Genomic DNA, 19,101 nt, shown 5'->3' on the forward strand with positions numbered 1-19,101 from the left:
ATAATTGTTTACCTGTTCGAAAGAACTTGCCTATTGGCGAGCGATCCTTTATTCACAATCTGACTGAGGGTATTGCACTACCATAGAAAGGCAACCCAAGGACAAAACAGAAATATAGATAGAAATGTAAAATTACTCTTAATAGTTATACTTTTCAGACAGTATTGTATATCTAAACGAGGGTAGGATCATCCATGACAAACTGTTGACAAACAGAAACCTAATCTATCACCTGGGAATTGATTCTCATGGTGATAGGAGGAGGATTGGAGTTAACACTTGAGCACCTCATCAGGTCTGAGTGTTTGATATCCCGGGATTTTATAAACCTGCCAGTTTGGTCATAGAAAGTTTCTCCCTCTTAAAGATAAGTCTCCTATTTAATAAAGAGGGTTTGTATATGTGTAGGAACAAACACTTCTCACCTCATCTGTTTTGCAATTCCTAGGTGAAGGTTTTATGGTTTCCTGGTGTACTGGGGTGGCTGGAGATCTTCTGGTACCCACCAGTAATTATCTATAACTTGATTTTTAAGAACCGAGTGTCCAGCTTCGTTGAAATCATGCTCCTATTAAAAGAACTAGGTTTGTAAACAATAGTTAGGAAAAATTCAAATTACTTGAAAAAAAATTGTGATTTTACAGTCATACCTCATACAGTATATTATTTTGGGTTAAAGCCTCACGACAACATGAAAAATGACAACACAAATAAACCTTTATAAAAAAAACAAGCAACTCCATATCATCGATGATATTTTAAGTTAATTATTAACTCATATATTTTATACGGTTTTTCAAATATATTTATAAAAAAAAATTATACAGCATTGTACATCTTTTATTCCTTAATATTGTATAGTATGTCTTTCTGTTGCATAATATGGCTAAATGGTTTTCAGAGTGAAAGGACATAGAAGCTGACATCCTACTAAGTAATATATTGAAATCCTTTAAATAAATAATTCGGAGCAAAGGATATCAATTTTTTTTTTTAGTTGATCTAAGGGATGCAATTGAAGATGAATATATATGTATGAAACTTGAGTGGTACCAGTGAGATAATTGATGTAAGCTTTATTATAGTTAATTGTATAGACACTTTTTATCTATATTCAGATTGAAAATGATTAAAATTCTGTACATAAAGAAATTCTCTGGTTTAATTTGGTTCACAGTAATATTTTTAAAGTGTGTTGCTCAATTCAGCTTCAGACTTATTTCGAAATTTCTAGCTAAAGAAACATATTGAGTAACTGTTGGTTACATGGAAGAAAACGATGTTGTTGGAATTGGTGTGAAGAGGTTCTTTTGAATTTAACATGCAGCTGGGTTTTATACATGCCAGTGCATTGGGTCACTTGCCTCCATGACTGCTGTCTGCAGCTGTTATCCCGTTAGTTTATGAAAGGGACATTAGTATGATGAGAGCACAAAAGGGTGGCAACTTCAGCCGATCCTAGGTTTTTGTGGCTCTTATTTCCTTTACCTAACTTCCACTGAGACATCCGTGTCACTTGTGGTGGATAACTGCACAAGGCAAGTTGTGTATCTAGCAATACCCTGTTGTTGGTGTGTATTCTATCAGTCTGTCTTCGTTCTGTAACGTTATTCTTCATTGAAATTTTGATATAATTTTGCTCTTTATGCAGTGTTGATTGATGATTATTGTGTGTAAATGTTCCTGTTTTCCAATTAGGAGAAAAATTAAGTCCTTAAGTACTGTACAGTTATGTAAATGAGTAATTTTTAATACTTATAAACCCAACAAAATATGCAAGAAGTAAATTCAAGCATTAATGAATTATCCAGTGAGAACTACTAATTGTAAATTTAGTGATACACTGTTGTAACATGTAAGCAATGTATAAAATATTGTACATCTTTAGTACAGTACAGTAATAAGTAAGTCACTAGAAGACAATTTTCCATTGTCGATTCCTCAGCATTGCTCTGACTTTGATCTCATTTTCTTGATATGAGATGGAGGCTAAAACAAAAAGGACAACTCTGTTTTATTAATGTAACTGAAGAAAAGAACACCTCTATGTTGTTGATATAAGATTTAGGAAATTATGGAAAGTGTTTCCGACGAAAAGTTGAAATATTAAATTTAGTTTGTAGTAACCTTTATCTTGTATCTCTAAGGTAATTCTTATGATCTCGCATCGAGATTATGGTTATTCAGTTTTAATTTTATGAGCACTAGTAATGTTATTAATGTTAATGATGGAGTGTATGTATTTGAGACCTTTTGCTAAGTACCAATGAACAAATTGATTTCATAGCACCGCTTTTTGTATTTTTACCTATTAATCAGATTTGGAAGGTGTTAAGGATGTTTTTGAAAGCAATTAAGATCTTTAATGACAAAACAAAGATGTTTTAGATTATTTGGATGGTAGTGTTATGAGAAAAGTGTTATACAGTACAGTACTGTACTGGATATCCATAGAAGTTTAATAGTTTATTGGATGAAGTGATACAAGAAGTCAGAGAAAGGCAATAATATATACTGTAGATACAAAGTTGTGGAATAAAAAAAATGAATCATAAATGAATTGAGGAATGGTTGGTAAGTAGTTTTATACAACTGAATGTTGATTGTGCAGCTAAACTTCAGAAATGATTAAATGAACTAGAAAATGTTTTAATGGAGAAAGTTAAGAGTAATTGTTTAAGGGTTATTTTAGTAGAGTAAATTGAAGGCAGTAGAAGAACAACGTTGACTGGATAGTTGAAGAATAGAGGTTGTTGATTCACGTGGGGAAAGCATAATGGATGATAGTTGGATGGAAGAGGAGTCACCGAATAGATAAGCAATTAAGTAGTTGGGTTTGTGCAGAATAAAGGAATGAGACTTGGATTGTCAATGGAAGCTAAGGGGGGAAAGTATGAAGAGACAGGATATTACTCTAAATTTTCAAAACTAAAGGTTTAAATTATCAACTGATTTTTTACATTAGAGTATGTAGTGTGAAATGTTAGCCTAAATGAAATGAGGAATTTGAGTTTTCAGTTGGTAGGGGAATGAGAAAAGAATAAGGGCCAATACTTTTGAGAAAAAGTTATTATTGAGAACTGATATAAGGTACAGTAAGAGGAAAGAAAGACCTAAAGAGTGCTGGATTGATGAAACAAAGAAGAAACACTAGAAAGGATGCAAGATAGGAATGAATATATGTAGGAGTGTTTTGAGGTATAGCTGATGAATCATTTGTATGTTTATGTAGTTGCTACAGTTTTAAGTTATCTGCATGGGATTGAGTCATGATTTAGAATTTAGATTAAGAATAATGATGTAACTTTTTTTTTTTACAGAGCAAGTTCTCGGGTGAACTACACGAAATATGTGCCAGCGTAAAAAGAAGCAGAATGGCTCTATACTCCCTTTCCACAGGGCACCACAATACCTTAGAACCAATCCTTATATTATGAAAGGATATCGGGTAAACCTTTCAACATCACAATGTTTTCGCAGGTAGGTGGACTCCTGGTACTATTTTTATAGGAGTAAACTTATTATCCATTTTTTTTTTCTTTTACTTCTTGACCTGTAGTAGAATGTTTCCCTAGTATATATTCTTTATAAGTTCCTTCTCTGGATTAGCCACTTCTTTGAGTTATGGGTCTCATCACATTGCTGCAGAATACCCTATGATTAGTTAGGTACTGTAATAAGCTTTGAAACTGGTCTTCCACATAGGTTGACTAACATCAGGCCAGAAAGCCCATATTCAAAATGCATAATATTTAAAACCTTCCCCTTGGAATTTGCATTTGAGGTTACAGTGCATAACAACAAAATGTTACGTAGAGTAGCTCACTGATATTTTTAGCATGAAGATGGATTTTGTAAACTTTAGTCATGTTTTTCATGATAACACTTCATTCTTAGTAAAATACTTTTTTTAAATATTTAACTTAGCCGGTGAATATATAATAGCTGCAACTCTGCGGCTCGACAGAAAACACACTAAAAAAACTCGCGAGCGATCGCTATGAAGGTTGCGGGTGTGTCCACCAGCGCCAACTGTCGGCCAGATACCACTCTTGTATGTAAACAAACCCTTCAATTCTTCTCTGTCGATGTTGACGACAAGACATATTCATACTCGCTGTAGAACCTGGAGTTTTCTCATCTTATTTGGTGAAGTACTTTATTTTGGTTTGAGCTTTCGCAGTGCAGGTGTTTTTCCTCAACATAAACTCTTGAACTCTTTATTGAATCGGATTATTTGTTGATGACTTGGATTGTTTTTGGAATTTTCTTTGACTAATTCAAAATGGCTGACCCTTCTCAAGTACCTAGATTTCGAAAGTGTAATGCTAGGGACTGTAATAGGCGTCTTCCAAAGGCTTCTCTCGACCCACATACTGTTTGTTCCAATTGTCGGGGTAAAACCTGTCAATTGGGAGATCGGTGTGAGGAATGCGTGGGCCTTTCGGAATTCGATTGGCTCGAATACGATAAATATGCACGTAGACTAGAGAGAGATAGGGTAAGGAGAAGTTCATCTAGGTCTGTAGATTTTTCCTCTCCACATGCCCCTGAACCTAATCCTTCCCCTGTAGTGGTTGTTCCTAATCCCCCTTCTAGCACTCAGGAACCGTCTATGCAAGACATGTTACGTGCTATTCATGCCTTGGGGGAGAGAGTTGAAGCATTAGCAAGTGACCGTAATCAACTCATGGCTGACGTGAAGGAACTTAAGTGCCATAGTGCCACGGCGGAAAGTGGGAAAGTGATTAGTGCGCAAAGTGTTGTGAACAGTGTTGCGACCGAGGGTTCGTCTGTTCGTGCCTGTCGTTCACCTAGTCCGGGACCTCTTGCAAGCTCCCAAGCCCAGGGGAGAAGTAATGTCGTACGACTTATGGGTTCGAGAGGCCTTGATCAGCGAACAGACGTTCCCTCTATGGTATCAGGCGTATCTCACCAAGATCGCCCCTACCATAAGACGAGAGAGCCCATTTTTACCTCGTCTTCCGAAGGCTTTTCACGCAAGAAACCGTGGAGCAAGGTTTCTAGGCCTCTTAAACGGAAGTCGGTCCCTTCAGGACAGGTCCAACGTCCTGGATGTAGTCATTGGGACAGTTCGGACCCGTTGCTGTCATCGGATGACTGCTCGCCGCCTAAGCAAGGCAAAGTTGTGCCGTCTCAGACGCTAACCCCGTCGGTTACCGCACCCATTCCCGTGGACCCTAAATGGGTTATACTGCAGGACATGCAGTCTAAACTTGCGTCCCTTATGGAAGACTACAATGCCGATAAGGTTTCCGTTGAGCCTAGCCGTTTATCTCATCGAGATCCTGGCCTTCAGCCACCCAAGCGTTCTGTTGTGCGTCCTGTTGACGCTGGTGTAGCCAACTCACGTCAAGCGGTTGGGGTTGTACCACACTCGATGCGATCTCGTGTGGATTTTCAGCCGCATGTGGACGTTAGGCAACTCGCTGATGCGCCTGGTGACGTTCAGGACGTTCGCCAACCATCGGAGTTGACTTGTTTTGACGCTGAGCGTCAACCTCCGCAACCTAGAGTTGTTTTGACTGCACAACCTAGGCGGTCTAAGCAGTCTCGGGTGGACGCTGTGCGTCCTCACGCACCTGTTGTTGTTGACAGTTCTCAGACTGTCAAGCAGTTTCAGGACGCTGCGTCCTGGTCCGCCACTTATGCACCAGTGCGGGTGGACGCTGCATGTCAAGCATTGCCAACCCCTTTGCTTGTTTCTCATCAGTTGTCAGATGAGGAACTTTCGGATGAGGACGTTGCTGACCCTCAGCCGGAGGATCATCCTTCAGATATTGATAAACCTAGAGCAGTTCCGCCATCTATGGACTTTAAAAAAGTCATGCTCATTTTTAAAGAGTTGTTTCCCGAGCACTTTGTCTCTGTGGCTCCTTGTTCGCCGCCGTCTGAGTTTGTTTTAGGCGTACCTGCTGACATGCCAGCCTTTACAAAACTTGTACTCTCTCGCTCGTCCAAGAGAACTTTACGGCTGTTAGGCGATTGGTTGGAAACCAAGAGGAGTTTAGGGAAGACGGCCTATGCCTTCCCCCCTTCTAAACTCTCGTCTAGATCGAGCGTCTGGTATGCCACGGGAGAAGTTCTCGGCTTGGGAGTCCCTGCCTCTGCCCAGGGCGACTTCTCAAGCCTTGTAGACTCTCCCCGCCGCCTAGCCATGAGACGCTCGAAGATTAGTTGGTCATCCTCAGACCTTGACCATCTACTTAAAGGCATTTTTAGAGCTTTTGAAGTTTTCAACTTCCTTGACTGGTGTTTGGGAGCCTTGAGTAGGAAAATCTCATCGGCCAATAGAGATGTCTCCTTACTCATTATGTCTTGCATGGATAAAGCCATCCGCGATGGATCCAATGAGCTCTCCTCCTCGTTTACTTCAGGAGTCCTTAAGAAGCGAGAGTCTCTTTGCTCTTTTCTGTCAGCAGGAGTGACGCCCTGTCAACTATCTGAGCTACTCTTTGCCCCGTTATCAAAGTTTTTGTTTCCTGAACTTTTGGTTAAGGACATAGCTTTGTCTCTAGTGCAGAAGGACACCCATGACTTGGTTGCGTCCTCTGCTCGCAAAGGGACTCCTTCGACTGCCTTTTCCGCTAGACCTAGGATAGACACTCCAGCGTCCAGGTTTATTCCGCCCTTTCGTGGCAGAGCCCCCAGCAGGGGAAGTACTCGTGCCGAAGGAAAGAGAGGAAAGAGGAAAGGAGCCAAGTCCTCACGTGGCAGAGTCTGACTGCCCGCAGCTTCAGACAGCAGTAGGTGCCAGACTCAAGAACTTCTGGCGAGCCTGGGAGAAGAGAGGCGCAGATCCACTGTCTGTGAGGTTGCTCAGAGAGGGGTACAAAATTCCATTTGTACACAAACCTCCTCTAGCGACTTCCCCCATCGATCTCTCTCCCAGGTACCGAGAGGAAGCAAAGAGACAAGCCCTGAAACTAGAAGTGTCTCTTTTGCTAGAGAAGGGAGCGGTGGTCAAAGTCTCGGACCTTCAATCACCGGGGTTTTACAACCGTCTCTTCCTAGTACCGAAGAAGACAGGAGGTTGGAGACCGGTGCTAGACGTCAGTGCTCTGAACGTCTTTGTCACGAAGACAAAGTTCTCCATGGAGACCACGAAATCAGTCTTAGCAGCGGTCAGAAAGGGAGACTGGATGGTCTCTCTCGACCTAAGAGACGCATACTTCCACATCCCCATTCACTCAGATTCCCAACCTTTTCTGAGATTTGTGTTCGACAATGTGGTGTACCAGTTTCGGGCCCTGTGCTTTGGCCTAAGTCCTGCTCCTCTCGTGTTTACGAGGCTTATGAGGAATGTGGCAAAATTCCTCCATTTATCGGGTATCCGAGCCTCCCTTTACTTGGACGACTGGCTTCTCAGAGCCTCGTCCAGTCATCGCTGTCTGAAGGATCTCAATTGGACATTGGATCTGACCAAGGAATTGGGACTTTTGGTCAACATGGAAAAGTCACAGCTGATCCCATCCCAAACTATACTGTATTTAGGGATGGAGATTCGCAGTCCAGTTTTTCGGGCTTTTCCGTCTGCCCCCCGAATAGATCAAGCCCTGCTCGTAATCCAAAGGATGTTGAAGAGAGAACGATGCTCAGTCAGGAATTGGATGAGTCTAGTAGGAACTCTATCATCCCTGGAGCAGTTTGTCTCGCTAGGAAGGCTACACCTCCGACCTCTACAATTCCATCTAGCCTTTCACTGGAAAAAGGACAAGACGCTAGAGGCGGTCTCAATCCCGATTTCCGAAACAGTAAAGGCTTGCCTGAATTGGTGGAACAGCAATATCAGTCTAAGAGAGGGACTTCCCCTAGCAGTTCAGAAACCAAACCACGTTCTATTCTCAGACGCATCGGATTTGGGTTGGGGTGCGACACTGGACGGTCGGGAATGCTCAGGTCTGTGGACCTCAAGTCAGAGGAGCATGCACATCAACGGCAAGGAGCTTTTGGCAGTCCACCTGGCCTTGATGAGCTTCGAGAGTCTCCTTCGAGACAAAGTGGTGGAGATCAACTCGGACAACACCACAGCCTTGGCGTACATTTCCAAGCAAGGAGGCACCCACTCCCTGACACTGTACGAGATCGCAAGGGACCTGCTCATTTGGTCAAGAGATCGAGGCATCTCCCTGGTAACGAGGTTTATCCAGGGCAACTTGAACGTTCTAGCAGATTGCCTCAGTCGGAGGGGTCAGGTAATTCCTACAGAATGGACCCTCCACAAGGACGTGTGCAAGAGGCTTTGGGCGACTTGGGGTCAACCCACCATAGACCTCTTTGCAACCTCGATAACCAAGAGGCTTCCAATCTATTGCTCTCCAGTCCCAGACCCAGCAGCAATACATATAGACGCCTTTCTCCTAGATTGGTCTCACCTAGACCTATATGCATTCCCACCATTCAAGATTGTCAACAAGGTACTGCAGAAATTCGCCTCTCACGAAGGGACAAGGTTGACGTTAGTTGCTCCCCTCTGGCCCGCGAGAGAATGGTTCACCGAGGTACTTCGATGGCTGGTAGACTTTCCAAGAAGTCTTCCTCTAAGAGTAGACCTGTTACGTCAGCCCCACGTAAAGAAGGTACACCAAGGCCTCCACGCTCTTCGTCTGACTGCCTTCAGACTATCGAAAGACTCTCTAGAGCTAGAGGCTTTTCGAAGGAGGCAGCCAGTGCGATTGCAAGAGCGAGGAGAGCTTCTACCATTAGAGTTTACCAATCGAAGTGGGAAATCTTCCGAGACTGGTGCAAGTCAGTATCTGTATCCTCGTCCAGTACCTCTGTAGCCCAAATCGCTGATTTTCTCTTATACCTGAGAAGAGTTCGCTCCCTTTCAGCTCCCACGATCAAGGGCTACAGGAGCATGTTGGCTTCGGTCTTCCGGCATAGAGGCTTAGATCTTTCCAACAATAAAGATCTACAAGATCTCCTTAGGTCTTTTGAGACCTCTAAGGAACGTCGTTTGGCTACTCCTGGATGGAACTTAGACGTGGTCCTAAGGTTCCTCATGTCAGACAGGTTTGAGCCTTTACATTCAGCCTCCCTGAAGGATCTCACTCTTAAGACTCTTTTCCTGGTGTGCTTGGCCTCGGCTAAAAGAGTCAGTGAGATTCATGCCTTCAGCAAGAACATCGGTTTTTCGTCAGAAAAAGCCACTTGTTCTCTTCAACTTGGTTTCCTAGCCAAGAATGAACTGCCTTCTCGTCCTTGGCCTAAATCTTTTGATATTCCTAGCTTATCAGAGATCGTAGGCAACGAACTAGAGAGAGCTTTATGCCCCGTTAGAGCTCTTAAGTTCTATTTAGCTCGTACTAAGCCTTTACGAGGTAAATCTGAAGCGTTATGGTGTTCGGTTAAGAAACCATCCTTACCTATGTCAAAGAATGCTTTGTCATATTTTATCAGATTGTTAATACGAGAAGCTCATTCCCACTTGAGTGAGGAAGACCGATCTTTGCTTAAGGTTAAGACGCACGAGATTAGAGCTATAGCAACTTCTGTGGCCTTCAAGCAAAATAGATCTCTGCAAAGTATCATGGACGCGACCTTTTGGAGAAGCAAGTCAGTGTTCGCGTCATTTTACTTGAAAGATGTCCAGACTCTTTACGAGGACTGCTACACACTGGGTCCATTCGTAGCAGCGAGTGCAGTAGTGGGTGAGGGTTCAACCACTACACTTCCCTAATTCCAATATCCTTTTAATCTGTCTCTTGAAATGTTTTTAATATTGTTTTATGGGTTGTTCGGAAGGCTAAGAAGCCTTTCGCATCCTGGTTGATTTGGCGGGTGGTCAAAGTAATTTCTTGAGAGCGCCCAGATTAGGGGTTTGATGAGGTCCTGTTAGTATGGGTTGCAGCCCTTGATACTTCAGCTCCTGGGAGTCTGTCAGCATCCTAAGAGGATCGCTGGGCTCCGTGAGGAAGACAGACTTACAAGGCAGAGTAATCGTCTAAGTCAACTTCCTTACCAGGTACCTATATATTTTGGTTTTGTTATATTGATAACTGTCAAAATGAAAAAACTCTTAGCTTATACGCTGTAAACTTTATTAACTCTGGTCTCTACCCACCTCCTTGGGTGTGAATCAGCTATTATATATTCACCGGCTAAGTTAAATATTTAAAAATGATATTTTAATTATAAAATAAATTTTTGAATATACTTACCCGGTGAATATATAAATTAAATGACCCTCCCTTCCTCCCCAATAGAGACGCAGCGGGACGAGAAGAATTGAAGGGTTTGTTTACATACAAGAGTGGTATATGGCCGACAGTTGGCGCTGGTGGGCACACCCGCAACCTTCATAGCGATCGCTCGCGAGTTTTTTGAGTGTGTTTTCTGTCGAGCCGCAGAGTTGCAGCTATTATATATTCACCGGGTAAGTATATTCAAAAATTTATTTTATAATTAAAATATCATTTTGTTCCTACACTGATACAAACCCTCATTCTTTACTATAGGAGATATTCTAGCACGAGCTAGAAAATACGGCAGAAAAACATTAACAAGGTCGTCAACGATTGGACAGGTAGTTATCCACCTGTTAGAGGTGGGGGACTGCCGGTCTATAGCTACTGTTTACCTCCAATCGAATTCTAGCCGTCTCAGTGGTATCAATGCTGCTCCTGTTTTGTTTGACTGGCAGACTAGCCTTTCTTTTTTGTGCTTTTGATTAATTCTTTTTCTTTGTTGGATGTGATGTCCTCTATTGTGAGGAAGTGTCCCGGTGTGGCCCCGAAATCCTGTGGCACCTTTATGTTGCCGCTGGAGGTTGATCCTCATTCCTTATGACCTGGGTGCAGAGGTCATAGGTGTTCTGAAGGCTCTCCCTGCCAAATATGTAGAGAGTGGTCGCCCTCTCAGTGGGAGAAGTTTGGGAAGAGGAGAAGAAGAAATCCAAGGACGACTCGTTACCTCCAGGTTCGCCGTCGAAAGGTAAGGAGTCACGGGCCTCTTCTTCGGTCTCTCGTTCTCTCCCTTCGGACTCTCCCTTGCCTCCCTCCTCTGGGGGGAAGTCAAGGAAGAGTGGTACCATTGATTTAACCTCCATTTCTCTTGGTCAGGCGGATCCTGTTGCCTCTCCTAGTGGGGCAATGTTTTCCGCCTCCGGAAATGTCTCCGTTACCGCTTCCATTCCAGATCATGTACGAACGGTATTTGCCTAGACGTTCTCGCCAGAGAGACAGGCGATATAGGAAGAGACATCATCGTTCTCGCTCTTCCTCACCTTCTGTCTCTTCACAAGACGTCTCGCCTCGAGACTACAAGCGCTTTCGGGGCAGACCTAAGAAGAGCGCTTCCTCGTCATCGTTCTGCCTCGTTGTCGTCTTCCTCTCGCGAGGGATCATCTCAGCGCTCGAAGCGCTTCAAGAAAAAAGCGCTACGTTACGTTCTCACTCTTCGTCGCAAGAGAGCTCTTCAAAGGGCAAAGCGCGTCCTGATCTCGAACCCTCTCCTTCACATATTAGTTTGAGGGTCTCCGATCGCTCTAGGAAAGTCAGATAGAGCGCTTCTCCTCGCTTTCACTCCTTATCATCAGAGAAAGATCGCCCTTGCCCTTCGACTTCTCGATCTCGCAAGTCTCCGGTCATACACTCGCAGGGTCAATCTCCTCGCTCTCGTGTTTCAGACAGGACAACCTCACACCCAGTTCCCTTGCTTCCTAATGAGTTAGGGATTACGAGCCTCTCAAAAACCTCAGAAGAAGACGTAGGGGTTCAACCCTTCTCTTTGGTTGAGAGCAGAGGGAAAAGGCCAGATCGCCGATCAATTCGGCCTCTTCAACCTCGTCCTTCAGACCTTTCAAAGAGAGGAATCTCTACAAATTCTACTCGGTCAGTTCCGATAAGTCGGTCACCTTCTCCTAGACCGTCTACACCCACGCAAGGTCAGGCGCTCACAGCGCCATTATCCAGCGCTCAGCCTTCCCCTGCAACAACGCTAGCATGGTCTCCTACTTCGCCGTTACCTCCAGACACTCCAACTTCTATCGAATCAGAAAGATGCGAGGGTTAAAGCAAAAGGTTTGTCTGCTGCTCGCGTCTCCACTTCATAGCACAGCCTGAGGATTCCTCGGAAGAGCCGCCGTCAAAGGACTTGGAGTACTCCTATTTAAGGGCTCTAAGAACTATGTGTAATATCTGAGGCCTCGGCGATTTGCATGTCTCCTCGACCTCTCAACGCTCCAGCCTTAGATAGGCTATGTCGTCCTCCACCAAACCCTAAGGCCAGAATTGAACTTCTCTGGTCTGTTCACACTGCAAGCCGTCTGAGGAAGGTCTTTCAGGCGGTCTCGGGAGAAACGCGTTCCTTGAAGTCTCAGGGATCCCATAAACTTTGGCAATTTCCATTTTTGAGGCAAAAGCGCTTTTACAAAATCAGAAACGCCAACCCTTCTCCTCTAACCTTGGATCCCCTCAAGGTGTGGCTCACACCTGGCTGCTCCTCGGAGAGACTCTACTCTTCCAGTCTCTTTCTCAGCCACAGAAGCCTCGGCCATGGAAGCGGCTTCAATGTCCCTTCTGGAGGCTTTACCTTGGTTTGACACGTGGTCTGGTACAGTCGGCTACCTCGCGAGTCATGAGGACCTGTCAAATCAAGACTCCATGCAGTCCCTACAGGAAGTCCTGGCTGCTGGGGCCAAGACAATGGACTTCCTAACTGCTACAACAGCGACCATCTGGGGCAATTGGGTTCTCAAAAGGAGGGAGTAAGTAGTTTCCAGACTTCATAGGAGCATCGGTAAGGCCAAGAGATCAGATATGAGAAACTCGGACCTTCTACAACCTCTTCTCTTTTCTAAGCAAGCAGTTTCCTCTACTTTAGATACTTGGAGGAAAGAGACGCAGGACACCGCGATGCAAAAGGCTGCTTCCTTTCGCACAATGCAGTAGAAGCCAACAATTGCGGCTCCACTGCCAGCCAAACCTATGGGCAGAGGAAAGTCGGCTCCTCCCAAGGCTAAAGGCAGAGGGAGGAACCCTAGACAGAAGTAGGGTCTCGGTTCCCCCCTTCCAGTGTGTAGGGGGTTACCTGCAGGGGAGTTGGAGAAGGTGGAAAGCTAGGGGGCCCATGCAATGGACCATCAAGGTGTTTTGTTGGGGGTACTGCATCCCCTTCATAGGCTCTCCACTTCCTCTAATTCCTCCTCCGATCTCGTCCTTCCAGGTCCCTCGGGAAATTCAGAGCATGCTTCTGAAGGGCCCAATCCATCAGATCCCCAACACCTCCCCGGAGTTTTTCAGTCGCCTTTTTCTGGTAGAGAAAGCTTCGGGGGTTCGAGACCAGCAATCGATCTCTCAACCTTAAATCAGTTTGTGAACCAGACTCCATTCAAAATGGAGACAGCATGGGTTATCCAAGCGGTGCATCCAGGAGACTTTATGGCATCTGTGGACTTGAAAGACTCATATTTTCAAGTACTGTACCAATATATCGCTCAGCTCGGGAATTCCTACGCTTTGTGGTTCAGGGTCGAAGCTTCGAATTCAAAGTACTATGCTTCGGTCTCTCGACTGCCCTACAGGTGTTTACAAGGGTTTTCAAACTCGTATCCTCCTGGGCACACAAGCATGGGATACGCCTGCTAAGGTATCTGGACGATTGGCTACTCCTAGCCTCGTCCAGGGAACTAGCTCTGGATCACCTGAGGAGGCTTCTGGACCTTTGCAAGGAACTGGGGATTCTTGTAAACTTGGAGAAGTCTTGCTTATGTCCATCAACACCCAGGTAGGGAGAGTGTTCCCTTCGGAAGACAGACTTCTGAGACTGGAACATTCCATCGCCCAACTCTTGTCTCCGCTGCCTCCTCCAGCCATTTTGTGGCAGAGTTCTGGGCCATCTTTCCTCCCTGGAAAAACTAGTTCCAGGTGGAAGATCAAGAATGCAGTCTCCAGTGGCATCTGAAGACCCATTGGTCTCGAAAGAACGATTCCCCATTTTTGCCAGTGGAGGTTCCAGCTCTTGTGATACAAGATCTTCAGTGGTGGTCAGCCAGAGAGAATACCCAGACGGGCATTCCTCTCCAAAGCCCCGATCCGAAGTTAAAACTCTTTTCGGACGCGTTGCTGTGAGGCTGGGGTTCCCACCTGGGCCTGAAGTTAGCATCAGGAGACTGGTCTCCAATAGAGCAAACTCTCCATATATATCACCTGGAATTGTTAGCAGCCTGGAAAGGCCTAAAATACTTTGTAGAAGATCTACAAGGACGAGGGGTGGTGTTGATGAGCGACAACTCCACGACCGTCTCGCTTATCAACAAGCAATGGCGTACTATGGCAAGAGACCTTTGTCTTCTAGCAGTACAGATTTGCCAGTGGGCGGAAGGTTATGACATTTCTCTCACAGCCAGGTTTATTCCGGGTCGGAGAAAAATTGTGGCGGATCAGCTAAGCAGGCATCACCAAGTGTTGAGTGGCAAATGGTTTTTGGATCTTAGAGTAGCGAAGGCAGTAATAGCTTTATGGGGTTTCCGCACAATAGACCTGTTCGCCACTTCTCTAAATGCGAAGCTTCCCCACTATGGTTCTCCAGTTCCAGATCATGAGGCAACACTCTAGGATACCCTTCAACATTCTTGGGACAACCTGGACGCATACGCCTTTCCACCCTTTTGCCTGCTGAGAAGGGTGATCAACAAACTCAGGACCTCCTGGAACTGCAATCTAACCCTAATAGCTCCGGCATGGCCAAGCAGAGAATGGTACTTGGACCTTCTTTCCCTTCTGGTTCAGGTTCCAAGGTTTTTTCCTCTGGAACCCCTTCTGCTGATGCAGCCACACAGTGTTGTCCCCCACGGGAGAATTCCCTTACTGAAGCTTCACTCCTGGAGGCTGTCTAGTCACTCCTCAGAGGCAGAGGCTTTTCAGTGAGAGTGGCTGAGCACATGTCCAGGCACCTGCGCCAATCTTCCACAAACCTCTACCAAGCAAGATGGAGAGTATTTGCAGCTTGGTGTAGAGGGCGAGGCGTGTTTCCACTCGATCCCTCTCTTCCTTTAGTGTTGGATTTCCTTTTGTACCTCAGGGAGGAAAAGCTCCTCTCATTCTCGGCGATTAAGGGCTATTGCTCGGCTTTGAGCCTCATCTGTAGACTGAGAGGGGTTGACTTTTCTGCCTCGGAAGATATCGCCTTGTTGATTCAAGGTATTGAGTGATCTCCCCCCCCCCCCCCAGTTGAGATTAGACCACCACCTTGGGACGTGTCTTTGGTCTTTTGTTCCTTGAAGGGTCTGCCCTATGAGCCCTTAAATAGGGCTTCAGACTACTTTCTGACCCTTAAGACTGTCTTCCTGGCAGCTTTGGCCTAGGCTAAAAGGGTCAGTGAGCTTCATGGTCTGTCTTACGACGTCACCTATTCTAGGGGATGGGGGGAAGTCTCTCTCAACTTCATACCAGGCTTTGTGGCTAAGACTCAGAATCCTTCATCTGCCGATGAGAGGCTTCGAGAATTTCAGTTTTCCAGCCTCAATAAGGTAGCACAGGATACAGACCAGTTGTTACTGTGCCCAGTCAGGGCACTAAGGAAATACCTGAAGCTCACCAGACCTTTCAGACCACATCTCTGTCATCTCTTCCTTAGTACCAACAAGGTAAAGAAGAGAATCTCTCGCAACACCATCTCTTTCTGACTCAAGAAAGTTATTGCGAGGGTTATTCATGGAGACTCAGAGGCAGCAAACCCAAAGACCATCAAGTTAGGGGAGTGGCTGCCACACTGGCATTTAAGAGAAATTTCTCAGTCTCCCAAGTCTTAAAAGCTGGGGTCTGGAAACGCCAATCTACATTCACCGCTCACTATTTGAGGGACGTGACACATAGGTCTCTAGTCACCTTTTCTATAGGGCCTATTGTGGCAGGTCAACAGGTGTTGTAGCTACCTTACTCCCTTTCAGGGGACAGTAGCCATTGGTTAAGGATCCTGTGTTACACTAGGTTTTAAGAAAGACATCTATATATCTTCTTCGTTTCCTTCTCCCTCCCATTTGGGGATCCTAGTCTGTAGCCAGTTTCAGCTGGACTTGCCAATGGAAATAAGGTATGAAACTCATCTGATTCCTCTCAAAGGGTATAAGTTATACTCGTTGTCACAAGGTTTCCCCTTTTCAAGGTTGGGGGAATCCTAAGTATGAAGGGGTCCGAGTCGAATGTTTCTGACTCACTTCATCCTGAAACATTTGTTTCCACGAAGCTACAAACTTTCAGTTATTCTAAGATTATGGGGATCTACAAAGAAAAAAGATTTACACCCTAGCCTCGGGACTAAGTCTCCTATATTGAAGAATGAGCGATTGTATCAGTGTAGGAACAAATGACATACTTGTAACAGAGTTTGTATTTTTCCTATCATACAAACCCAAATTCTTTACACAAATCTTCCCTCCATCACTGCCCCCTAGATAGTCCTAGCTAGAATCCGATTAAAGGTAAACAATAGCTACCGACCGGCGGTCCCCCACCTCTAACAGGTGGATAACTACCTGCCCGGTCATTAACGACTTTAAGGTTTTTCTGCCGTATTTTCCAGCTCGCGCTAGAATATCTCCTATAGTAAAGAATTCGGGTTTGTATGTTAGGAAAAATATAAACTCTGTTACAAGTTTGTCCTTTTTTTTCATTTCAGTGTCTTATGGTGGACCAATGAAACGCTTAATATTTGGTCACACATCGCTGGGTTTCTCGTCTTCCTTGGTCTTTTTGTATATGATGTTACTGTAGTTTATCATGAATATCTTGGCACAGAAGGTGATGCTGTCGTAGCATCCTTTGTCTTAATATGTTTTATGGTAAGTTGTTCCTGTAGTTTATAACCTTAAATCTTCTGTAAATTTTTCTCATATAGTATATAGTAACTCGGAAATCTCATGCATTTTTTTTTAGTGTACCAAGGTGTATGTCATAAGGAACTAAGCTCTGTATGTTATGTTTAGAATTTTATTAATGAAAAAATATTACCTCCTATGTCAGCAAAAATTGTAAGATTTAGTTTTGTTAACAAAGTGGAGGTTTGACATCCTTGTAGTAGTGTAGTATGTATTGCCTCTTTAGGGTTCATGACTACAGTGTACTAAGCGTTTACAAATTTAAAAACAAATCCGGAGGGCCAATTCTGGGAATCTTAGAACATTGTTTTGTTAATTTAGTTGAATATATTTATAACTAGAAGGGCACTCGGTAGAGAGCATACGTCTGCCACGGCAGCATATTTCTTGAAACCAGCTTGTCTTAGGGTTAATTCGGTTGATCTTTTGCTTGACCTTGACCTAGGACTTTCAAAATTGAATCACTTCCATGTCTCATCATAACAATTAATCCGTTAAAGTTTCACTACTCTGAGTAAAATTGTGGCCAGGAAGTTGTTCTCAATCAAACAAACAAACAGACAAACATCGGCCAAAAACATAACCTCCTCTCCAACTTTGTTGGCGGAGGAAATGAAGACAAAGTAAGGGAATGTTTACCTGACAGCTGTTGTAATGCTGTAAGATAAATATAAAGATGATCATGAAAATTATTTCATTTTATTTTTTCCAGTTATGTATGTTGCTGTCATCTTTGTATCACACCTTAAACAGCATTTCAGAAGAGTCATGCATGAAATGGCTTGCGTATGATGTCTTTGGGATATCCGCTTCATTCTTGGCAATATTTCTGAGTGGTATTTATTATGCCTTTTGGTGTCCAGAGGTGAGTTGATATTACTGTAGCATTTTTGTTTTTATATATACACTATCATTTTTTCAATTTGGATGTAAAGTTTGTATTGTGGAACTACATTATCTGATGTTGCTACCAAGTAGTACACCAGGTTGGCAATATATTTTGTTTATTGGCACAACAAAAAAATACAGTAAAGCATTTATGTCAAGTTGATGTCACCACTATTGACTTCTTGATGCATATTAGGACAGCAGGATGCAAAATGAGAAAGCATGCTCTCATTACTGCCAAACATAGAGTTTTATATTAGAAATCACTGAGCCTTATGATGGAAAAGGTAAGACTGTGAGTTAATTACACAACTATAGTAAAACCAATATAGAGTTGCAGTCAAAGAGTGATCTCTCCCCAAATGTATCATGTGTTTCTAAAGGTTTTGGACAATTTACACAGTATGGTCAGTCTTTTTGACATTTGGGAGCTTCTTAATGAGAAGGGGATACGAGATGGCTTCCGATGTCAGAGGAGGATCAGCAGTTTGAATAGAATTCAGATAAAGTACTTGGGTGGAGTAGAAACTAGGATTTATACTTTTCCTCCATGGGCAGGAATATCTACTTTTGTTTATAACCCATTTTACAAACCAAATTCTCTCTCTCTCTCTCTCTCTCTCTCTCTCTCTCTCTCTCTCTCTCTCTCTCTCTCTCTCTCTCTCTCTCTCTCTCTCTCTCTCTCTCTCTGTGTGTGTGTGTGTGCATTATGGATATTTATTTTTGCATACCAGCTATAGAACACCATGGAATAAAACAACCAAAGATGACTAGACAGAAAAATAATCCATATTAATGGCCACACCCAAAAGAAATGATGGTGACTGTTTCTCAAATGTCTTTACCCAAAGTCAGAATTCCAGCCTAAGCCCTGGTCTCTTTTCTGGTAATCCCATATTATCCTCTTTCTTAAAATCCTACTTATCTGGAATCATCAAGAAATTGACAACTTAAGGTTTCCCTTTTTCCATATACAGTAAATAAAATATCATTGTACCCGTTCAAGGTGCTGTGCTTCGGTCTTTCCACTGCACCTCAGGTCTTCACGAGAGTGTGCTCCCTAGTGTCATCTTGGGTTCATAGAATTGTCATCCGTCTCCTACAATATGTGGACGACTGGCTGATTCTTGCAGACTTGGTGGCAACCCTTCTTCAACAATCTTCTGGGGCTTTGCCAAGAACTGGGGATCATGGTAAACCTCAAGAAGTCATGTCTGCTTCCCTCTCAACGACTGGTATACTTAGGTATGATCATAGACACCGATCTTCAGAAACTCTTCCCATCATACGACAGGGTAGTGAGGTTGAGGAAGGTTGCATGACATTCCTCAGATGAGAACTCCTCCCAGCCCAGAGGTGGTTGTGTCTCCTTG

General features: G+C 43.9%; 2 protein-coding genes across 2 annotated transcripts in view; both read left to right on the forward strand.

Moving 5' to 3' along the window:
- The window catches only part of LOC137625950 (glycosyltransferase 25 family member), a 103,090-nt gene extending 86,282 nt beyond the window's left edge, over positions 1 to 16,808 (forward strand). The window contains exons 5-6 of the mRNA XM_068357009.1: positions 3,321 to 3,480; positions 16,642 to 16,808. Of these exons, the coding sequence (XP_068213110.1) occupies positions 3,321 to 3,363 (43 nt within the window). The 3' untranslated portion in view covers positions 3,364 to 3,480; positions 16,642 to 16,808. The remainder of the gene's footprint in view (positions 1 to 3,320; positions 3,481 to 16,641) is intronic.
- LOC137626172 (progestin and adipoQ receptor family member 3-like) overlaps positions 16,302 to 19,101 on the forward strand; it is a 16,909-nt gene continuing 14,109 nt past the window's right edge. Inside the window, exons 1-3 of the mRNA XM_068357249.1 lie at positions 16,302 to 16,348; positions 16,642 to 16,804; positions 17,553 to 17,705. Of these exons, the coding sequence (XP_068213350.1) occupies positions 16,302 to 16,348; positions 16,642 to 16,804; positions 17,553 to 17,705 (363 nt within the window). The remainder of the gene's footprint in view (positions 16,349 to 16,641; positions 16,805 to 17,552; positions 17,706 to 19,101) is intronic.

The sequence above is a fragment of the Palaemon carinicauda genome, chromosome 33 (genome assembly GCF_036898095.1).
Source record: "Palaemon carinicauda isolate YSFRI2023 chromosome 33, ASM3689809v2, whole genome shotgun sequence".
Lineage (NCBI taxonomy): Eukaryota > Metazoa > Arthropoda > Malacostraca > Decapoda > Palaemonidae > Palaemon > Palaemon carinicauda.